At 45.8% G+C, this 24,577-nt stretch overlaps 1 protein-coding gene across 1 annotated transcript in view; it reads right to left on the reverse strand.

Moving 5' to 3' along the window:
* The window catches only part of LOC110527385 (TRAF2 and NCK-interacting protein kinase), a 54,838-nt gene extending 30,849 nt beyond the window's left edge, over nt 1–23,989 (reverse strand). Inside the window, 2 exon segments of the mRNA XM_036982688.2 lie at nt 19,516–19,581; nt 23,541–23,989. Of these exon segments, the coding sequence (XP_036838583.2) occupies nt 19,516–19,581; nt 23,541–23,597 (123 nt within the window). The 5' untranslated portion in view covers nt 23,598–23,989.
* Nucleotides 23,990–24,577: the final 588 nt, after the last annotated feature.

The following is a 24,577-nucleotide window of genomic DNA, read 5'->3' on the forward strand; positions in this document are numbered from 1 at the left end:
TATGCAGGACACTTCCTGTCCGTAGCCTAGCAACAGACCTGGCTGTCCAACGTACAGTGGCCAACACACACACAAGGAGAGGAGAAGAAGTGAGCATTGTCCTGCTAGGGGTGAGGGGGTAAGTGGGTGATGGGATGGACAGAATGACTGAAGGTTGGAGGCTATTTTTCCCCATTTCCATGACCACAGCAACCTTCCCCAGAGGAGGGAACGATAAAAAGAAACAACTTTCTCCCTCCCTCCCTCCCTCCCTCCCTCCCTCCCTCCCGCACTGACTACCCAGTCTAAGAAATGCATACTGTTTGCATATTGTGCCACACAGACACACACACACCACTCTCCTTTCTACATCCCGATGTAAAATCGAAGGTTGACACATCTGGCACATTCCAAATGTGAACATCCCCCCTCCACAGCTACACACACCAAGCCCCCCATCCTCCTCATAGAACCCACACTTCCTCCCCTCCACAGCTACACACACCAAGCCCCCCATCCTCCTCATAGAACCCACACATCCTCCCCTCCACAGCTACACACACCAAGCCCCCCATCCTCCTCATAGAACCCACACATCCTCCCCTCCACAGCTTTGCTGCAGGAGGGACTGGTGCACTTCACAAAATTGATGGCATCCTTAGGATGGAAAATTATGTGGATATATTGAAGCAGCATCTCAAGACATCAGTCAGGAAGTTAAAGCTTGGTCGCAAAATGGGTCTTCCAAATGGACAATGACCCTAAGCATACAAAAGTTGTCAAAATAGCTTAAGGACAACAAAGTCAAGGTATTGGAGTGGCCATCACAAAGCCCTGACCTCAATCCGGTAGAAAATGTGTGAGCAGAACTGAAAAAGCATGTGGAGCAAGGAGACCTACAAACCTGACTGAGTTACACCAGCTCTGTCAGGAGGAATGGGCTAAAATTTTTATTTTATTTATTTATTTATTTTACCTTTATTTAACCAGGTAGGCAAGTTGAGAACAAGTTCTCATTTACAATTGCGACCTGGCCAAGATAAAGCAAAGCAGTTCGACAGATACAACAACACAGAGTTACACATGGAGTAAAACAAACATACAGTCAATAATAAAGTATAAACAAGTCTATATACAATGTGAGCAAATGAGGTGAGAAGGGAGGTAAAGGCAAAAAAAGGCCTTGGTGGCAAGGTAAATACAATATAGCAAGTAAAACACTGGAATGGTAGTTTTGCAATGGAAGAAATGTGCAAAGTAGAAATAAAAATAATGGGGTGCAAAGGAGCAAAATAAATAAATAAATTAAATACAGATGGGAAAGAGGTAGTTGATAGGGCTAAATTATATGTGGGCTATGTACAGGTGCAGTAATCTGTGAGCTGCTCTGACAGTTGGTGCTTAAAGCTAGTGAGGGAGATAAGTGTTTCCAGTTTCAGAGATTTTTGTAGTTCGTTCCAGTCATTGGCAGCAGAGAACTGGAAAGAGAGGCGGCCAAAGAAAGAATTGGTTTTGGGGGTGACTAGAGAGATATACCTGCTGGAGCGTGTGCTACAGGTGGGAGATGCTATGGTGACCAGCGAGCTGAGATAAGGGGGGACTTTACCTAGCAGGGTCTTGTAGATGACATGGAGCCAGTGGGTTTGGCGACGAGTATGAAGCGAGGGCCAGCCAACGAGAGCGTACAGGTCGCAATGGTGGGTAGTGTATGGGGCTTTGGTGACAAAACGGATTGCACTGTGATAGACTGCATCCAGTTTGTTGAGTAGGGTATTGGAGGCTATTTTGTAAATTACATCGCCAAAGTCGAGGATTGGTAGGATGGTCAGTTTTACAAGGGTATGTTTGGCAGCATGAGTGAAGGATGCTTTGTTGCGAAATAGGAAGCCAATTCTAGATTTAACTTTGGATTGGAGATGTTTGATATGGGTCTGGAAGGAGAGTTTACAGTCTAACCAGACACCTAAGTATTTGTAGTTGTCCACGTATTCTAAGTCAGAGCCGTCCAGAGTAGTGATGTTGGACAGGCGGGTAGGTGCAGGTAGTGATCGGTTGAAGAGCATGCATTTAGTTTTACTTGTATTTAAGAGCAGTTGGAGGCCACGGAAGGAGAGTTGTATGGCATTGAAGCTTGCCTGGAGGGTTGTTAACACAGTGTCCAAAGAAGGGCCGGAAGTATACAGAATGGTGTCGTCTGCGTAGAGGTGGATCAGAGACTCACCAGCAGCAAGAGCGACCTCATTGATGTATACAGAGAAGAGAGTCGGTCCAAGAATTGAACCCTGTGGCACCCCCATAGAGACTGCCAGAGGTCCGGACAACAGACCCTCAGATTTGACACACTGAACTCTATCAGAGAAGTAGTTGGTGAACCAGGCGAGGCAATCATTTGAGAAACCAAGGCTGTTGAGTCTGCCGATGAGGATGTGGTGATTGACAGAGTCGAAAGCCTTGGCCAGATCAATGAATACGGCTGCACAGTAATGTTTCTTATCGATGGCGGTTAAGATATCGTTTAGGACCTTGAGCGTGGCTGAGGTGCACCCATGACCAGCTCTGAAACCAGATTGCATAGCAGAGAAGGTATGGTGAGATTCAAAATGGTCGGTAATCTGTTTGTTGACTTGGCTTTCGAAGACCTTAGAAAGGCATGGTAGGATAGATATAGGTCTGTAGCAGTTTGGGTCAAGAGTGTCCCCCCCTTTGAAGAGGGGGATGACCGCAGCTGCTTTCCAATCTTTGGGAATCTCAGACGACACGAAAGAGAGGTTGAACAGGCTAGTAATAGGGGTGGCAACAATTTCGGCAGATAATTTTAGAAAGAAAGGGTCCAGATTGTCTAGCCCGGCTGATTTGTAGGGGTCCAGATTTTGCAGCTCTTTCAGAACATCAGCTGAATGGATTTGGGAGAAGGAGAAATGGGGAAGGCTTGGGCGAGTTGCTGTTGGGGGTGCAGTGCTGTTGACAGGGGTAGGAGTAGCCAGGTGGAAAGCATGGCCAGCAGTAGAAAAATGCTTATTGAAATTTTCAATTATGGTGGATTTATCAGTGGTGACAGTGTTTCCTATCTTCAGTGCAGTGGGCAGCTGGGAGGAGGTGTTCTTATTCTCCATGGACTTTACAGTGTCCCAGAACTTTTTTGAGTTAGTGTTGCAAGAAGCAAATTTCTGCTTGAAAAAGCTAGCCTTGGCTTTTCTAACTGCCTGTGTATAATGGTTTCTAGCTTCCCTGAACAGCTGCATATCACGGGGGCTGTTCGATGCTAATGCAGAACGCCATAGGACGTTTTTGTGTTGATTAAGGGCAGTCAGGTCTGGGGAGAACCAAGGGCTATATCTGTTCCTGGTTCTACATTTCTTGAATGGGGCATGTTTATTTAAGATGGTTAGGAAGGCATTTTTAAAAAATATCCAGGCATCCTCTACTGACGGGATGAGGTCAATATCCTTCCAGGATACCCCGGCCAGGTCGATTAGAAAGGCCTGCTCGCTGAAGTGTTTCAGGGAGCGTTTTACAGTGATGAGAGGAGGTCGTTTGACCGCTGACCCATTACGGATGCAGGCAATGAGGCAGTGATCGCTGAGATCTTGGTTGAAGACAGCAGAGGTGTATTTAGAGGGGAAGTTGGTTAGGATGATATCTATGAGGGTGCCCGTGTTTAAGGCTTTGGGGAGGTACCTGGTAGGTTCATTGATAATTTGTGTGAGATTGAGGGCATCAAGTTTAGATTGTAGGATGGCTGGGGTGTTAAGCATGTTCCAGTTTAGGTCGCCTAGCAGCACGAGCTCTGAAGATAGATGGGGGGCAATCAGTTCACATATGGTGTCCAGAGCACAGCTGGGGGCAGAGGGTGGTCTATAGCAGGCGGCAACGGTGAGAGACTTGTTTTTAGAAAGGTGGATTTTAGAAAGTATTTTTAAAAATTCACCCAACTTATTGTGGGAAGCTTGTGGAAGGCTACCCGAAACGTTTGACCAAAGTTAAACAATTTAAAGGCAACACTATCAAATACTAATTGAGTGTATGTAAACTTCTGACCAACTGGGAATGTGATGAAAGAAATAAAAGCTGAAATAAATCATTATCTCTGCTATTATCCTGACATTTCACATTCTTAAAATAAAGTGGTGTCCTAACTGACCTAAAACAGGGATGTTTTACTAGGATTAAAATGTCAATAATTGTGAAAAACTGAGTTTAAATGTATTTGGCTAAAGTGTATGTAAACTTACGACTTCAACTGTACCTCTGGGCCTGAAGCCTGGGATTATCCTAGCAGCCCAACCCAGCCATGGTGAGCCCTGAGCGGACAGAGCAGCAGGCAGAGAAGCATAATCCAGGCCCGTGCTCTGGAGCTACACAGGCGGTGTATAGTACTGTATATACAGTACGTCCACAAATATGCACACGTAAACACACACACACACACACCGCAGTGTAAGCTGGAGAGCCAGGTTCAGCAAATCAGTGTTTCACTCTAGCAGTTCCGGAGGTCAAATGAACAACCGAGGAGATTTACAGAGAAAGAGTGAGAGAGAGAGAGAGAGAGAGAGAGAGAGAGAGAGAGAGAGAAGAGAAGGATACACAGAGGAGAAGAGAAGGATACAGAGAGGAGAGAAGACAAGGATACAGAGAGGAGAAGGATACAGAGAGGAGAGAAGAGGAGGATACAGAGAGGAGAGAAGAGAAGGATACAGAGAGGAGAGAAGGATACAGAGAGGAGAGAAGGCTACAGAGAGGAGAGGAGATAAGGCTACAGAGAGGAGAGGAGAGAAGGCTACAGAGAGGAGAGGAGAGAAGGCTAAGGAGAGGAGAGGAGAGAAGGCTACAGAGGGGAGAGAAGGCTAAGGAGAGGAGGCTAAGGAGAGGATAGAAGGCTACCGAGAGGAGAGAAGGCTAAGGAGAGGACTGGAGGCTAAGGAGAGAAGAGGAGAGAAGGCTAAGGAGAGGAGAGGAGGCTGAGGAGAGGAGAGGAGGCTAAGGAGAGGAGAGGAGGCTAAGGAGAGGAGAGGAGAGAAGAGAAGGCTACAGAGGGGAGAGAAGGCTAAGGAGAGGAGAGAAGGCTACCGAGAGGAGAGAAGGCTGAGGAGAGGAGAGGAGGCTAAGGAGAGAAGAGGAGAGAAGGATAAGAAGAGGAGAGAAGGATAAGGAGAGGAGAGGAGGCTGAGGAGAGGAGAGGAGGCTAAGGAGAGGAGAGGAGAGGCTAAGGAGAGGAGGCTAAGGAAAGGAGAGAAGGCTACAGAGAGAAGATGAGAGAAGGCTAAGGAGAGGAGAGGAGAGAAGGCTAAGGAGAGGAGGCTAAGGAAAGGAGAGGGGAGCGGAGAATAAAGAGAGGAGGCTACTGAGAGGAGGCTAAGGAAAGGAGAAGGGAGCGGAGGATAAGGAGAGGGGGCTAAGGAGAGGAAGCTGAGGAAAGGAGAAGGGAGCGGAGGTTAGGTAGAGGAGGCTAAGGAAAGGAGAGGGGAGCGGAGGTTAAGGAGAGGAGGCTAAGGAGAGGAGGCTAAGGAAAGGAGAGGGGAGCAGAGGCTAATGAGAGGAGGCTAAGGAAAGGAGAGAGGAGCAGAGGCTAAGGAGAGGAGGCTAAGGAGAGGAGGCTGAGGAAAGAAGAGGGGAGCGCAGGCTAATAAGAGGAGGCTAATGAGAGGAGGCTAATGAGAGGAGGCTAAGGAGAGGAGGCTAATGAGAGGAGGCTAATGAGGAGGCGGCTAATGAGAGGAGAGGGGAACGGAGGTTAAGGAGAGGAGGCTAAGGAGAGGAGGCTAAGGAAAGAAGAGGGGAGCGGAGGCTAATGAGAGGAGGCTAAGGAAAGGAGAGAGGAGCGGAGAGGAGACTAAGGAGAGGAGGCTAAGGAAAGGAGAAGGGAGCGGAGGTTAGGGAGAGGAGGCTAAGGAGAGGTGGCTAAGGAGAGGAGGCTAAGGAAAGGAGAGGGGAGCGGAGGTTAAGGAGAGGAGGCTAAGGAGAGGAGGCTAAGGAGACGAGGCTAAGGAAAGGAGAGGGGAGCGGAGACTAAGGAGAGGAGGCTAAGGAAAGAAGAGGGGACCGGAGGCTAATGAGAGGAGGCTAAGCAAAGGAGAGAGGAGCAGAGGCTAAGGAGAGGAGGCTAAGGAAAGGAGAGGGGTGAGGAGGCTAAGGAGAGGAGGCTAAGGAGAGGAGGCTAAGGAGAGGAGAGGGGAGCGGAGACTAATGAGAGGAGGCTAAGGAAAGGAGGCTAAGGAGAGGAGGCTAATGAGAGGAGGCTAATGAGAGGAGGCTAAGGAGAGGAGAGAAGGCTGATGAGAGGAGGCTAAGGAAAGGAGAGGGGAGCGGAGGTTAAGGAGAGGAGGCTAAGGAGAGGTGGCTAAGGAGAGGAGGCTAAGGAAAGGAGAGGGGAGCGGAGGTTAAGGAGAGGAGGCTAAGGAGAAGAGGCTAAGGAAAGGAGAGGGGAGCGGAGACTAAGGAGAGGAGGCTAAGGAAAGAAGAGGGGACCGGAGGCTAATGAGAGGAGGCTAAGCAAAGGAGAGAGGAGCAGAGGCTAAGGAGAGGAGGCTAAGGAAAGGAGAGGGGTGAGGAGGCTAAGGAGAGGAGGCTAAGGAAAGGAGAGGGGTGAGGAGGCTAAGGAGAGGAGGCTAAGGAGAGGAGGCTAAGGAGAGGAGGCTAAGGAGAGGAGAGGGGAGCGGAGACTAATGAGAGGAGGCTAAGGAAAGGAGGCTAAGGAGAGGAGGCTAATGAGAGGAGGCTAATGAGAGGAGGCTAAGGAGAGGAGAGAAGGCTGATGAGAGGAGGCTAAGGAAAGGAGAGGGGAGCGGAGGTTAAGGAGAGGAGGTGGCTAAGGAGAGGAGGCTAAGGAAAGGAGAGGGGAGCGGAGGTTAAGGAGAGGAGGCTAAGGAGAGGAGGCTAAGGAGACGAGGCTAAGGAGACGAGGCTAAGGAGACGAGGCTAAGGAGACGAGGCTAAGGAAAGGAGAGGGGAGCGGAGGTTAAGGAGAGGAGGCTAAGGAGAGGAGGCTAAGGAAAGAAGAGGGGAGCGGAGACTAATGAGAGGAGGCTAAGGAAAGGAGGCTAAGGAGAGGAGGCTAATGAGAGGAGGCTAATGAGAGGAGGCTAAGGAGAGGAGAGAAGGCTAATGAGAGGAGGCTAAGGAAAGGAGAAGGGAGCGGAGGCTAAGGAGAGGAGGCTAAGGAAAGGAGAGGGGAGCGGAGGCTAAGGAGAGGAGGCTAAGGAGAGGAGAGAGGTGCGGAGGCTAATGAGAGGAGGCTAAGGAGAGGAGGCTAAGGAAAGGAGAGGGGAGCGGAGAGGAGGCTAATGAGAGGAGGCTAATGAGAAGAGTCTAATGAGAGGAGGCTAAGGAGAGACATCCCCAATCCTGTCTCTCTCTCTCACACTGAAGTCATTATTGATATCAGGCTAATTGACCCAGGGAGGTCTGGGTGGGTGAGGGGTGCATTGTGGGTAAGTGGAGCGTGTAGCCTCGGGGGAGGAGTGGCCTAATGAACACACTGCCAAGTGTGTGTGTGTGCAAGATTGTGGGTTTGTGTGTCGTTAGCAACATGACTCATGGTAGGTGAAGAGATAACTATCTTTAAAGTTTTTCCACAGAAAAGGAAGGGGGAGGGAGAGAGAGCGGGGAGGGTGGGTGGGAGAGAGAGGGGAAAGAGAGCCGTAGAGGACAAGTGAGATTAGGTAAAGGAGTGGTGTTCTTCCCACGGCTAAAAATCCCATTCTCATCTACATTTGATTAAGACCCGCCCCTTTTCCCTAATAACACAATTTCCACTCCAGGTCTGTTTTATTGACCAATAACGGTCAGCGATGCACAAACCACAAGCACGTCATGTACACACTGTATTACACACTGTACTACACACACACATCACTCTACACGTGCTTGCGTGCGTGTGTGAATCATACTCTAAAGTGTCGTGTGTCTTCTATTTTTAAATAGTGGTATTGACACAAACTGATGTGGTCAATCAACACATCAATCCATCAGTAGTGTTCTCTGTGCCCGACCCGGGTCTCACCTTAGGCAGTCAGAGTTTACAGTAGTGTTCTCTGTGCCCGACCCGGGTCTCACCTTAAGCAGTCAGAGTTTACAGTAGTGTTCTCTGTGCCCGACCCGGGTCTCACCTTAGGCAGTCGGAGTTTACAGTAGTGTTCTCTGTGCCCGACCGGGTCTCACCTTAGGCAGTCGGAGTTTACAGTAGTGTTCTCTGTGCCCGACCCGGGTCTCACCTTAGGCAGTCAGAGTTTACAGTAGTGTTCTCTGTGCCCGACCGGGTCTCACCTTAGGCAGTCAGAGTTTACAGTAGTGTTCTCTGTGCCCGACCGGGTCTCAACTTAGGCAGTCTGAGTTTACAGTAGAAAATAAAAACTCCCATAGCCACCTTCAAATATTCTCAAGCAAGGGGGAACGTTGAAAAGAGAGAGAGGGGGAACGATGAAAAGAGAGAGAGGGGGAACGATGAAAAGAGAGAGAGGGGGAACGATGAAAAGAGAGGGAAAACGATGAAAAGAGAGAGAGGGGGAACGTTGAAAAGAGAGAGAGGGGGAACGTTGAAAAGAGAGAAAACGTTGAAAAGAGAGAGAAGACGATGAAAAGAGAGAGAAGGGGAACGATGAAAAGAGTGAGAACGATGAAAAGAGAGAGAGGGGGAACGATGAAAAGAGAGAGGGGGGGAATGATGAAAAGAGAGAGGGGGGAGATGATGAAAAGAGAGAGGGGGGGAATGATGAAAAGAGAGAGGGGGGGGAATGATGAAAAGAGAGAGGGGGGGAATGATGAAAAGAGAGAGGGGGGGGGAATGATGAAAAGAGAGAGGGGGGGGAATGATGAAAAGAGAGAGGGGGGGGAACGATGAAAAGAGAGAGGGGGGGGGAACGATGAAAAGAGAGAGGGGGGGGAACGATGAAAAGAGAGAGGGGGGGGGGAATGATGAAAAGAGAGAGGGGGGGGGGAATGATGAAAAGAGAGAGGGGGGGAATGATGAACAGAGAGAGGGGGGGGAATGATGAAAAGAGAGAGGGGGGGAATGATGAAAAGAGAGAGGGGGGAATGATGAAAAGAGAGAGGGGGGAATGATGAAAAGAGAGAGGGGGGGAATGATGAAAAGAGAGAGGGGGGAATGATGAAAAGAGAGAGGGGGGGAATGATGAAAAGAGAGAGGGGGGGAATGATGAAAAGAGAGAGGGGGGAATGATGAAAAGAGAGAGGGGGGAATGATGAAAAGAGAGAGGGGGGAATGATGAAAAGAGAGAGGGGGGAATGATGAAAAGAGAGAGAAGGGGAACGATGAAAAGAGAGAGAAGGGGAACGATGAAAAGAGAGAGAGAGGAATGATGAAAAGAGAGGGAAAACGATGAAAAGAGAGGGAAAACGATGAAAAGAGAGAGAGGGGGAACGTTGAAAAGAGAGAGAGGGAGAACGATTAAGAGAGAGAGAGGGGGAACAATGAAAAGAGAGAGGGGGAACGTTGAAAAGAGAGAGAAAACGATGAAAAGAGAGAGGGGGAACGATGAAAAGAGAGAGAAAACGATGAAAAGAGTGAGAGGGGGAACAATGAAAAGAGTGAGAGGGGGAACGATGAAAAGAGTGAGAGGGGGAACGATGAAAAGAGTGAGAGGGGGAACGATGAAAAGAGTGAGAGGGGGAACGATGAAAAGAGAGAGAAAACGATGAAAAGAGTGAGAGGGGGAACAATGAAAAGAGTGAGAGGGAGAACGATGAAGAGAGAGAGAGGGGGAACAATTAAAAGAGAGAGGGGGAACGTTGAAAAGAGAGAGAAAACGATGAAAAGAGAGAGGGGGAACGATGAAAAGAGTGAGAGGGGGAACGATGAAAAGAGTGAGAGGGGGAACGATGAAAAGAGTGAGAGGGGGAACGATGAAAAGAGTGAGAGGGGGAACGATGAAAAGAGTGAGAGGGGGAACGATGAAAAGAGTGAGAGGGGGAACGATGAAAAGAGTGAGGGGGGAATGATGAAAAGAGAGAGGGGGGAACGATGAAAAGAGAGAGGGGGGAACGATGAAAAGAGAGAGAAAGGGAACGATGAAAAGAGAGAGAGAGAAAACGATGAAAAGAGAGAGGGGGAACGATGAAAAGAGTGAGAGGGGGAATGATGAAAAGAGAGAGGGGGGAACGATAAAAAGAGAGAGGGGGGAACGATAAAAAGAGAGAGGGGGGAACGATGAAAAGAGAGAGAAGGGGAACGATGAAAAGAGAGAGGGGGAACGATGAAAAGAGAGAGGGGAACGATGAAAAGAGAGAGAGAGAAAACGATGAAAAGAGAGAGGGGGAACGATGAAAAGAGTGAGAGGGGGAATGATGAAAAGAGAGAGGGGGGAACGATAAAAAGAGAGAGGGGGGAACGATGAAAAGAGAGAGGGGGAACGATGAAAAGAGAGAGGGGGGAACGATGAAAAGAGAGAGAAGGGGAACGATGAAAAGAGAGAGGGGGAATGATGAAAAGAGAGAGGGGAACGATGAAAAGAGAGAGGGGGAACGATGAAAAGAGAGAGAGGGAACGATGAAAAGAGAGAGAGAGGGAACGATGAAAAGAGAGAGAGAGGGAACGATGAAAAGAGAGAGAGAGGGAACGATGAAAAGAGAGAGAGGGGGAACGATGAAAAGAGAGAGGGGGAACGATGAAAAGAGAGAGAGGGTAACGATGAAAAGAGAGAGGGGGAACGATGAAAAGAGAGAGGGGGAACGATGAAAAGAGAGAGGGGGAACGATGAAAAGAGAGAGGGGGAACGATGAAAAGAGAGAGGGGGAACGATGAAAAGAGAGAGGGGGAACGATGAAAAGAGAGAGAGGGGAACGATGAAAAGAGAGAGAAAGGGAACGATGAAAAGAGAGAGAGAGAAAACGATGAAAAGAGAGAGGGGGAACGATGAAAAGAGTGAGAGGGGGAACGATGAAAAGAGAGAGGGGGGAACGATAAAAAGAGAGAGGGGGGAACGATGAAAAGAGAGAGGGGGGAACGATGAAAAGAGAGAGAAGGGGAACGATGAAAAGAGAGAGGGGGAACGATGAAAAGAGAGAGGGGAACGATGAAAAGAGAGAGAGAGAAAACGATGAAAAGAGAGAGGGGGAACGATGAAAAGAGTGAGAGGGGGAATGATGAAAAGAGAGAGGGGGGAACGATAAAAAGAGAGAGGGGGGAACGATGAAAAGAGAGAGGGGGGAACGATGAAAAGAGAGAGGGGGGACGATGAAAAGAGAGAGAGGGAACGATGAAAAGAGAGAGAGGGAACGATGAAAAGAGAGAGAGAGGGAACGATGAAAAGAGAGAGAGAGGGAACGATGAAAAGAGAGAGAGGGGGAACGATGAAAAGAGAGAGGGGGAACGATGAAAAGAGAGAGAGGGTAACGATGAAAAGAGAGAGGGGGAACGATGAAAAGAGAGAGGGGGAACGATGAAAAGAGAGGGGGAACGATGAAAAGAGAGAGGGGGAACGATGAAAAGAGAGAGAGAGGGAACGATGAAAAGAGAGAGCGGGGGAACGATGAAGAGAGAGCGGGGGAACGATGAAAAGAGAGAGAGGGGGAACGATGAAAAGAGAGAGAGGGGAACGATGAAAAGAGAGAGGGGGAACGATGAAAAGAGAGAGGGGGAACGATGAAAAGAGAGAGAGGGGGAACGATGAAACGAGAGAGGGGGAACGATGAAAAGAGAGAGAGAGGGAACGATGAAAAGAGAGAGCGGGGGAACGATGAAAAGAGAGAGATGGGAACGATGAAAAGAGAGAGAGGGGGAACGATGAAAAGAGAGAGAGGGGGAACGATGAAAAGAGAGAGAGGGGAACGATGAAAAGAGAGAGGGGGAACGATGAAAAGAGAGAGGGGGAACGATGAAAAGAGAGAGAGGGGGAACGATGAAAAGAGAGAGGGGGAACGATGAAAAGAGAGAGAGAGGGAACGATGAAAAGAGAGAGCGGGGGAACGATGAAAAGAGAGAGATGGGGAACGATGAAAAGAGAGAGATGGGAACGATGAAAAGAGAGAGAGGGGGAACGATGAAAAGAGAGAGAGGGGGAACGATGAAAAGAGAGAGAGGGGGAACGATGAAAAGAGAGAGAGGGGGAACGATGAAAAGAGAGAGAGGGGGAACGATGAAAAGAGAGAGAGGGGGAACGATGAAAAGAGAGAGAGAGGGAACGATGAAAAGAGAGAGCGGGGGAACGATGAAAAGAGAGAGAGAGGGAACGATGAAAAGAGAGAGCGGGGGAACGATGAAAAGAGAGAGATGGGGAACGATGAAAAGAGAGAGATGGGAACGATGAAAAGAGAGAGATGGGAACGATGAAAAGAGAGAGAGGGGGAACGATGAAAAGAGAGAGAGGGGGAACGATGAAAAGAGAGAGAGGGGGAACGATGAAAAGAGAGAGAGGGGGAACGATGAAAAGAGAGAGAGGGGGAACGATGAAAAGAGAGAGAGGGGGAACGATGAAAAGAGAGAGAGGGGGAACGATGAAAAGAGAGGGGGAACGATGAAAAGAGAGAGAGGGGGAACGATGAAAAGAGAGAGAGGGGGAACGATGAAAAGAGAGAGGGGGAACGATGAAAAGAGAGGGGGAACGATGAAAAGAGAGAGAGGGGGAACGATGAAAAAAGAGAGAGGGGGAACGATGAAAAGAGAGAGAGGGGGAACGATGAAAAGAGAGAGAGGGGAAACGATGAAAAGAGTATGTTCTATTTCTGGATCTTTTATCAGCTCTAAGGGTACACACACACACACACACAACCCGCACACATGGGCCATTAAGGCTTTTCATATGGAACAGAGAAATGTAGGGACAGATTTACACACACACACAAAATACATGACGGGAAAATGTCATTATATATTGATAAGAACTGCATGCAGAATGGAGGACAGAGAGAGAGAGAGAGAGAGAGAGAGAGAGAGAGAGAGAGAGAGAGAAAGAGAGGCATAGATGGATGGATTCCCAAAATCACCTTAGTTTGCAAGGGAGAGAGAGAATAACAGAGAGAGAGGTGGAAAGAGGGAGTGTTGATGGATCTTGGATACCAAGGGAGAAGAAGAAACAAGAGACTACACTACATTACAGTTAACAGGTTCAGTTAGGAAGAGATGAACTACACTACATTACAGTTAACAGGTTCAGTTAGAAAGAGATGAACTACACTACATTACAGTTAACAGGTTCAATTAGAAAGAGATGAACTACACTACATTACAGTTAACAGGTTCAGTTAGAAAGAGATGAACTACATTACAGTTAACAGGTTCAGTTAGAAAGAGATGAACTACACTACATTACAGTTAACAGGTTCAGTTAGAAAGAGATGAACTACACTACATTACAGTTAACAGGTTCAGTTATAAAGAGATGAACTACACTACATTACAGTTAACAGGTTCAGTTAGAAAGAGATTAACTACACTACATTACAGTTAACAGGTTCAGTTAGAAAGAGATTAACTACACTACATTACAGTTAACAGGTTCAGTTATAAAGAGATGAACTACACTACATTACAGTTAACAGGTTCAGTTAGAAAGAGATGAACTACACTACATTACAGTTAACAGGTTCAGTTAGAAAGAGATGAACTACACTACAGGTTAAATAGAAAGAGATGAACTACACTACAGGTTAAATAGAAAGAGATGAACTACACTACAGGTTAAATAGAAAGAGATGAACTACACTACATTACAGTTAACAGGTTCAGTTAGAAAGAGATGAACTACACTACATTACAGTTAACAGGTTCAGTTAGAAAGAGATGAACTACACTACAGGTTAAATAGAAAGAGATGAACTACACTACATTACAGTTAACAGGTTCAGTTAGAAAGAGATGAACTACACTACATTACAGTTAACAGGTTCAGTTATAAAGAGATGAACTACACTACATTACAGTTAACAGGTTCAGTTAGAAAGAGATGAACTACACTACATTACAGTTAACAGGTTCAGTTAGAAAGAGATGAACTACACTACATTACAGTTAACAGGTTCAGTTAGAAAGAGATGAACTACACTACAGGTTAAATAGAAAGAGATGAACTACACTACATTACAGTTAACAGGTTCAGTTAGAAAGAGATGAACTACACTACATTACAGTTAACAGGTTCAGTTAGAAAGAGATGAACTACACTACAGGTTAAATAGAAAGAGATGAACTACACTACATTACAGTTAACAGGTTCAGTTAGAAAGAGATGAACTACACTACATTACAGTTAACAGGTTCAGTTAGAAAGAGATGAACTACACTACATTACAGTTAACAGGTTCAGTTAGAAAGAGATGAACTACACTACATTACAGTTAACAGGTTCAGTTATAAAGAGATGAACTACACTACATTACAGTTAACAGGTTCAGTTAGAAAGAGATGAACTACACTACAGGTTAAATAGAAAGAGATGAACTACACTACAGGTTAAATAGAAAGAGATGAACTACACTACATTACAGTTAACAGGTTCAGTTAGAAAGAGATGAACTACACTACATTACAGTTAACAGGTTCAGTTAGAAAGAGATGAACTACACTACAGGTTAAATAGAAAGAGATGAACTACACTACATTACAGTTAACAGTTAACTTATTTTCCACCATAATTTTCAAATAAATTCATAAAAAATCCTGTGATTTTCTGGATTTTTTTTCTCTGTCATAGTCATAGTTGAAGTGTACCTATGATGAAAATTACTGGCCTCTCTCATCTTTTTAAGTGGGAGAACTTGCACAATTGGTGGCTGACTAAATACTTTTTTGCCCCACTGTATGAAGTGGGTAAAACAGTAGGTAAACATAATCCAAGTGACTAGTGTTCCATGTCTATGTACATAAGGCAAAACTAAGGTGTAGGGTGAAGTACCGTGACTAAGTGTCAGGGCAGGGTGCTGGGCGGAGGCCGGTTAGTGGTGACTGTTTAAAAGTCTCATGGCCTGGAGATAGAAGAGGTTTCTCAGTCTCTTTGTCCCAGCTTGGAAGTGCCTGTACTGTCTCCGCCTTCTAGATGTAACCAAGACTACGGAGATGATTGTGGACTACAGGAAAAGGAGCCCGAGCACGTCCCCATTCTCATCGACGGAGCTGTAGTGGAGCAGGTTGAGAGCTTCAAATTCCTTGGTGTCCACATCAACATCAAACTAGATTGGTCCAAACACACCAACACAGTCGTGAAGAGGGCACGACAAAGCCTATTCCCCCTAAGGAAACTAAAAAGATTTGGCATGGGTCCTGAGATCCTCAAAAGTTTCTACAGCTGCAACATCGAGAGCATCCTGACCGGTTGCATCACTGCCTGGTACAGCAATTGCTCGGGCCTCCGACCGCAAGGCACTTCAGAAGGTAGTGCGTATGACCCAGTACATGACTGGGGCAAAGCTGCCTGCCATCCAGGACTTCTACACCAGGCGGTGTCAGAGGAAGGCCCTAAAAATTGTCAAAGACCCCAGCCACCCCAGTCATAGACTGTTCTCTCTACTACCGCATGGCAAGCGGTACCGGAGTGCCAAGTCTAGGACAAAAAGGCTTCTCAAAAGTTTTTAACCACAGACTATATGCATTGTGTGCCCCCCCTCCCCCTCTTTTACGCTGCTGCTACTACTCTCTGTTTATCTTATATGCTTAGTCACTTTAACTATATATTCATGAACATACGACCTAAATTGGCCCGACCAACCAGTGCTCCCGCACATTGGCTAACCAAGCTATCTGCATTGTGTCCCGCCACCCTCCACCCGCCAACCCCACTTTTACGCTTCTGCTACTCTCTGTTCATCATATATGCATAGTCACTTTAACGATACCTACATGTACATACTACCTCAATAAGTCTGACTAACAGGTGTCTGTATATAGCCTTGCTACTCTTATTTCAAATGCATTTTTACTGTTGTTTTATTTCTTTACTTACCTACACACACACACCTTTTTTTGGCACCATTGGTTAGAGCCTGTAAGTCAGCATTTCACTGTAAGGTTTAAACCTGTTGTATTCGGTGCACGTGACAAATAAACTTTGATTTGATTTGAATAGATGGTTGTGGGGTGAACAGGCCGTGGCTCGGGTGGTTGAGGTTTTGATGATCTTCTAGGCCTTCCTGTGACACCCGGTACTGTAGACGTCCTGGAGGGCAGGAAGTGTGCCTTTGAATGTTCAAGGGACATTTAAAGTTCCTTGATAGAAGCCTCTCCTCCGTAGGTATAATTATCTTAGCCTAATCCAGATAACACATGTCATAACAAGAAGCCCAGCGCTTCAAGCCAAGCCTCCTCCTCCACCCTTTATCGCTCTCAGTCGTTGCTTTCTCCCCACACGCAACATTTCAGTCACATCTCACGCCCTACACATCCATTTCGTATGATATGTTACGATTTACAATTCGTCCGATAAGTTTCGAGTTGCAATTCGTACTATATGTTACAAATTCCAATTTGTTGTTGCTAACATTAGCTAGGTGAGGGGTTAACGTTACATTTAAAGGGTTAAGGTTATAGAGACCTTGGACTCTTTTACAAATGCGCCCTGTATATACACACAACATAAATATACACATTATACCCAACCAGTGCTGTGTGCCCCCGGTGATGCGTTGGGCAGATCGCAACACCCTCTGGAGAGCTCTGCGGTTGCGCCTTCTTCACCACACTGTCTGTGTGAAGGCACTATTTCATGTTGTCAGGGAACTTTTGATCCTCTCCACTGGGGTCAAAAGATACAGCTACAGTATACTGCAGTAGACAGGTTTAGTATATACTACAGTATACTGTGGTAGACAGGGTTAGTATATACTACAGTATGCTGCAGTAGACAGGGTTAGTATATACTACAGTATACTGCAGTAGACAGGGTTAGTATATACTACAGTATACTGCAGTAGACAAGGTTAGTATATACTACAGTTTACTGCAGTATACACTACAGTATACTGCAGTAGACAGGTTTAGTATATACTACAGTATACTGCAGTAGACAGGGTTAGTATATACTACAGTGTACTGCAGTAGACAGGGTTAGTATATACTACAGTAGACAGGGTTAGTATATACTACAGTATACTGCAGTAGACAGGGTTAGTATATACTACAGTTTACTGCAGTATACACTACAGTATACTGCAGTAGACAGGTTTAGTATATACTACAGTATACTGCAGTAGACAGGGTTAGTATATACTACAGTATACTGCAGTAGACAGTGTTAACATATACTACAGTATACTGCAGTACACAGGGTTAGTATATACTACAGTATACTGCAGTACAGCAGTGGGCCTATATGGCTTTAGTGTATTACAGTAGACAGGGTTAGGGTTAGTATATATTACTGTATACTGCAGTAGACAGGGTTAGTATATACTACAGTATACTGCAGTAGACAGGGTTAGTATATACTACAATATACTGCAGTACAGCAGTGGGCCTATATGGCTATAGTGTATTACAGTAGACAGGGTTAGGGTTAGTATATACTGCAGTAGACAGGGTTAGTATATACTACAGTATACTGCAGTACAGCAGTGGGCCCATATGGCTATAGTGTATTACAGTAGACAGGGTTAGTATATACTACAGTATACTGCAGTAGACAGGGTTAGTATATACTACATTATACTGCCGTACAGCAGTGGGCCTATATGGCTATAGTGTATTACAGTATACTGCAGTAGACAGGGTTAGTATATACTACAGTATACTGCAGTACAGCAGTGGGCCCATATGGCTATAGTGTATTACAGTAGACAGGGTTAGTATATACTACAGTATACTGCAGTAGACAGGGTTAGTATATACTACATTATACTGCAGTACAGCAGTGGGCCTATATGGCTATAGTGTATTACAGTAGACAGGGTTAGTATATACTACAGTATACTGCAGTAGACAGGGTTAGTATATACTACAGTATACTGCAGTAGACAGGGTTAGTATATACTACAGTATACTGCAGTACAGCAGTGGGCCTATAAGGCTATTGTGTATTACAGTAGACAGGGTTAGTATATCCTACAGTATACTGCAGTAGACAGGGTTAGTATATACTACATTATACTGCAGAACAGCAGTGGGCCTATATGGCTATAGTGTATTACAGTAGACAGGGTTAGTATATATTACAGTATACTGCAGTAGACAGGGTTAGTATATACTACAGCACACTGCAGTAGACAGGGTTAGTATATACTACATTATACTGCAGTACAGCAGTGGGCCTATATGGCTATAGTGTATTACAGTAGACAGGGTTAGTATATACTACAGTATACTGCAGTACAGCAGTGGGCCTATATGGCTATAGTATATTACAGTAGACAGGGTTAGGGTTAGTATATACTACAGTATACTGCAGTGGGCCTATATGGCTATAGTGTATTAGTAGTGTATAGTGTATTACAGTAGACAGGCTGAATGTCATCCAGCAAATGAGGCGTGACTTTCAGTCAGAGAGCATCGTCAGCAATAACTGAACTCACATAACTCTCACACACCCCACACACACAAGCAGACACACAAACACACATGCACAAGATGCAAGTCTCACAGAAACACCTCTCTTGCGCATTTTCTCTCACAAATGCACAGAAACACACACACACATACGGAAGAGGCTGTCAAACTTTATCTGTGGCTAACAGTGTTGACCTCTAGCTGACCTCTTTTGTTTATCCAATCAGAGCACAACTCTACTCCCCATTCCAACATGACCTTCACACACACACTAGTCCATTATACACAAACATAAACACTAGTGACGGGGGAAAAATATTGATACAGTTACATAATCAGGATATTATTTTGGGATTGTAACGTTTGGACAATATCGCAACATTATTTTTGTGCTAGTTTGCTGTACCTGTACCTGCACCAAAAACCCTGTATATTACCTTCATAGCTTGTTATCCATCTGATTTTTACATTGGGAGCCAATTTGTTTTCAGCACTTTTATTTCGGTGACTTTGATTTGGTGGCTCTCGTGGCTCTCTCCCTCGTCTCCCTGCAGCAGACATATGGTGAGCAATATGTCTGGAACATCGAATCGCAATAATATCACAGTATCGAATCACAATAATATCACAGTATCGAATCACAATACATATAGAATCGTGAGAATCGCAATACACATCGCATCGGCACCTAAGTATGGTGATAATATCATATCGTCCCTGGCAATTCCCATCCCTAATGAACACAGTTGAAACAACATATTCAAAGGTGCATCTATAAAGGAATGACTTCACGGGAGAGGAGAGGACAGATAAAGAAAGGAGAGGAAACGAAAGGAGAGGAGAGGAAAGGAGGTTTGTAAAAAAAGACAGTGACACTTGGGCTCACACTGGAGCAACTGAGACCCCGAGCCACCATTACGCCAATCAAACATAAACCCCTGACAGAGGCAGAGACGGGAAATCGCTCAGTCATATCCTGTGTCCTGAAATATACATCCCTCTGCATCTTGTCAGATACAAATGACTGTTTCCTACTGATAAGAGATAGGGGGGGAGAGGGAGACCAGGGGGGAGAGAGGGAGACCAGGACAGAGAGAAAGAAGTGTGTGTCTTACCTTGTACACCTGTCCGTAGGTTCCATTGCCCACCAACTCCACCAGCTCAAAGATGCCTGCTGGGTCCTAAAGAGAGACAGATTCGGAGTCACAGTTCAAACAGACATTTAGCTCGAAGCTGGCAGTTATAGAGGTGTTAGCTTGATGCTAGTCCCCACCCCAGACATACAGACTGTTATCTTGATGCTAGCACATATAGACAGTTAGTTTGATGCCAGCCCCAAAACATAGACAGTTAGGTTGATGCTAGCCCCCAGAGATAGGCTACAGACAGTTAGCTTGAAGCTAGCTGATGCTAATAGACTGCTACTGTCGATAGCTAGCTAAAGTGGCTTCATAACGATCAGCTTACTAGACAGTAGAGTTTACAAGAGGAATCGCTAGACCCCAGCAGAGAACCCAGTGACCTTACATACATACACACACAGACAGACACACACACACACTTTGCTGTGTTGCTAAGGCATTCCAACAATAGCTGGAATTCAACTCCCCCCTCTGTAGCCCTCACTCTCTTACACTTTCTTCTCTCACTCCAACTCTCTCTCTTTCTCTCTCTCTCCATTCATCTCCAGCCAGCCTGAGTAGACATATGTAGCTCTCACAGTTTAGTTCTCTCGTTCTCTCTCATTCCAGCCCGTCTCTGAGAAATGCTATGGCACTGTCATACTCTCTTTTATTCTCTCTCTCTCTCCATCGCTCTCTCATTCCAACAGACTTGAGCCTTTTGGCTGTGGTGGTTTTACTCTCTTTCCATCTGTCTCTCCCTCCATCTCTCATTCCAGCAGTACATAAGCACCACTGTGGCACTTCTACTCTCTTTTATGTTCTCTCTCAAGCTATCTCCTCATCTCGTCTTCCCTTCTTTACCTACTGTGGTACCATGAGAAACACAGAAACACTCACTCTTCTAAACAAGCCCACACAAGAGTTAGTGATCAAGTGTGTCTAAGTGTGTGTGTGTGTGTGTGTGTGTGTGTACAGAGTCTAACAGAGTGTTGTTGCTGCTCCAGTTCATTCATATCCTCAGGCTAGCTGATAGAAAAGTGTCCGTTATCATGACTATTTAATACAACAGAATGGGCTCACAGGTTGTGTGTGAGATGATTAGATTGTAGTAGGTTAGTGGATGATGGGAGTCACGTTGTAACTGGTCCTATCTAAACAACCACTGTCATGAGAGAAGGACTCTACTGTACCGGATGACTCACACAAATGTTCTCTCTCTGCTGATGAATCTTATTCTCTGTTCAGCTCCTCGTGAGGCCTTGTATACATTCTTCAAACTCTATGGCTCTAAAAAGTGTGTGTGTGTGTGTGTCTACGGAAAGAGTGTGAATAAGGGGGTCTTGTGGCTCAGCGGGAAATTAGGTCACCCAGACACATTCAGGGGACATTCAGGAGACATTTGAGTACAACACACCCAGATAGTTCATGAATAATATGCTTGTTGGTCAGTTCTGGGGCGTAGGTGGGTTTAAGTTGAGAGTGTCTATATAATGGCTAGTGCTCTGGCCAAAAGTAATGGAGGATAGGGTGTCATCTGTGACATAACTGGCACTCAATCTCTCTCTTTCTCTCACTCTCCATCTAGTTCTCTCTCCCTTCATCGTTCCCCCTTTTTCTTTGTCTCTCTCATTCATCAGCTCCTCACCCTACACCTATGTGTGTGTGTGTGTGTGTGTGTGTGACTGAGTGTGTGGTCAGTGCTGTCCTGCTGATCTGTTGTCTGTTGATATCATCAGCTGACTGCCTGGCTTCTGACTGTGCGTGTGGGTGTGCTGTATCACCAATTCTCTGACCACTTCTCAGTCAGGATTTCCCAACACACACACACACACTCATCTGTCCAGCGGTTCCTAGGCCAGTCTAGCCAGTGACCCACTAACCAGTGGATTAATGTCTGCGACTGACTGGTGGAGAACTGTAATCCACACAGGCCACTGCACAGCTCAGCTAGACTGTCTCTGCCCAACCTGGCAACCTCAATAGGCCACGGTACATCTCAGCTAGACTGGCTCTGCCCAACCTGGCAACCTCAATAGGCCACTGTACATCTCGGCTAGACTGGCTCTGCACAACCTGGCAACCTCAATAGGCCACTGTACAGCTCAGCTAGACTGGCTCTGCACAACCTGAACAGGCCACTGCACATCTCAGCTAGACTGGCTCTGCACAACCTGAACAGGCCACTGTACAGCTCAGCTAGACTGGCTCTGCACAACCTGAACAGGCCACTGTACAGCTCAGCTAGACTGGCTCTGCACAACCTGAACAGGCCACTGTACAGCTCAGCTAGACTGGCTCTGCACAACCTGAACAGGCCACTGTACAGCTCAGCTAGACTGGCTCTGCACAACCTGGCAACCTCAATAGGCCACTGTACAACTCAGCTAGACTGGCTCTGCCCAACCTGGCAACCTAATCATGCTACTGTAGAGTTCAGCTATAGACTAGCTCTGCCCTCTACCAAAATGTCAACCCAGACTCTGTCCTCATCCTTACCATGACACCAACCCAATCTGGCAACCCGGGATGTCAAATGGCTCCCTATATGTACAGTACTATGTCATATTGTGAGTTCTGTTATGTAATGGAGATTCTAGAATGACATGAAAACACTGCCTATCATCCTTTATACTAGTCTGTGTACCTGTCTGTGGGTCATAGCTTATATCTATATACAGTACCTGACCACACACACACACAAACAAATGCAAACGCACACACAGCATCTTGCAGAGTAGGTGTATCCATCATGCAGTGTGTGTGTGTGTGTGTATGTGTGTGTGTGTGTGTCTTTTCTCAGGGTTCACAAAATAACCAGAGAGTGCAGTAACAGTAGCCTACAGACCCAGTCTACACTCTTAGAAAATAAATTGCAATTTAGAACCATAAAGGGTTCTTTGGCTGTCCACATAGGAGAACCCTTTGAATAATCACTTTTGGTTGCAGGTACAACCCTTTGGGGTTCCATGTAGAACCCTTTCCACACAGGGTTCTACATGGAAACCAACACAGTTATACCTGCAACCAAAAAGGGTTCTACCTGGAAACAAAAAGGGTTCTCCTATGGGGATAGCCGCAGAACCCATTTGGAACCATTTTTTCTAAGAGTGCACAGACAACACAGTCTACAGGTAGCCTAGCCACTAGCCTTACTGGCTTAGCAGAGTTTAGCATCTACACTGATGGTTATACCAACATATAACCATATTGGCATATGCAATATATCAAGGTAATGTAAAATAGACAATATACAGTATGACATGTAAATAGATACTTAGTGATTATTTAATAGTATCCTTTGTAGAGGACTCTCTCTACCAATGTTTAACAGTGAGTGACATTTGTTGTTCACGCACGCACACACGCACACACACACACACACACACACACAGTATGCATGAATGCCTTAATGTATAATGTATACATACAGTAAATGCCCATGAAAACTATCAGGCTGTTTTGGTAGACCCATATTAACATTCTGTGTGTGTGTGTGCGTGTGTGTTTAGGCTACATTCCACCGCGGACTGGCTCAATGAAAGCGACCTATTCAGACCTAAAAACCGAGACCACCGAAGCACCCCCCCCCCCCTCCCCCCCCTCCCCCCATGACATCAGATTACACTGCTATGCTGTCATGCCATGCCATACCTATCATTGTTTACCTTGCTAAATCTTTAGTAAATCAGCAGAAAGAGAAACACTTGGTTGACGTTCTTCCACTGAGTATGTTTATATGTTGTGTTACATTGTATAACCACCTGCCATTAGGCTATGAACAGTGCTATATAGGCCTGCACAATTCGACATTCGGATATGTTTCGCTCATGCACAAACATCGGTAGGCCAGTCTGCCATGTTGGTGGCTGTAGGGAGGGATGGGGAATTTGACCCATTTTAGAAGCGTTGTATCTCTCTCTCTCACAATCACACACACAGAGAGAGACACAGAGTGAGAGTAGTAGCCATCTCTGATACTGACACAGATACATGATGTAGACCCGGGTTTATCTTACCCGTAGAGCAGACAGGTCGATCTCATCCAGACTCCGGGCAGGGGAATCAGTCGCCATGATTCAAATTAAATATTATACAAATCACCAGAATCAGAAACCATCCAGACAACGAGACCACGGAGTAAATGCCCTTGGCCCCCGCTATAGGCTGCCCTCTTCCACGGGGAAACAAGCCTGCCTACCTCTTTCTCACCGATAAGCGATCGAGAGATTGCGACTGAGACCGAAAGAGAGAGAAAATAAAAAAAGAGAGCATATAATATATCCCCGTTTGTCAGTAGGTTTAGAGGTGACCGACGTTAAAAAAGCCTGCTAGAGCAGAGATGCTGGTGTGTGACTATAATGGGACATGAACATGATCAGCAGCAGCACCGAATCCATGTCTCTTCAACCGACAGAGCGAGAACTCACGGTTTGCTGGCTGCAGATGCTCTTGAGCAATGTCAATCAAAGACACCGCGGGCGGGGCAAATCTGTAAACCACGCCCACTCCAGAGGATTGCCCAATTGAATTATTTGAACTCGGTAGAGACCAAAGGAGTTTCCAGAGTAAGCCATCCCTGACACCGGGGTGTGGTAACTGGTTTGTCTAAAGTTTAGTAATGATGTTATGTAAAGTGGGACTTTTTGTAAAAGGGATTTCTAAATAAAAACATAGCAATGTATCAAACTACTTGAGTAGAAAAAGGGCCAATCGACTTTGTTGTACGTACATAACATCCATGTAGACGTCATACACTTGGTCACAACTCTTTCATATTGAAATGTTTTAGAAGGTATGTTTGTATTATGAACATAGTGCTGTGTACAGGAACTAATCAGACGTTCAGAATAGAGAAGTTTCATTCAATGCGGCCCATTTAGTTCTTTTTGTTTGGTTTTATTTGTCCTTTATCCCATTGAGAATGTGTTTTATAACAGAGAGCTCAAGGCAATATAATATAGATTATTCCTGAGAATAGAACAGAGTAGAGATGTTGTCATTAGAATATAACAGAATGGGTATGTTTCAACAGAACAGAATATAAATGATTCAA

This window comes from Oncorhynchus mykiss, chromosome 7 (genome assembly GCF_057628025.1).
Source record: "Oncorhynchus mykiss isolate SJ-2025 chromosome 7, ASM5762802v1, whole genome shotgun sequence".
Lineage (NCBI taxonomy): Eukaryota > Metazoa > Chordata > Actinopteri > Salmoniformes > Salmonidae > Oncorhynchus > Oncorhynchus mykiss.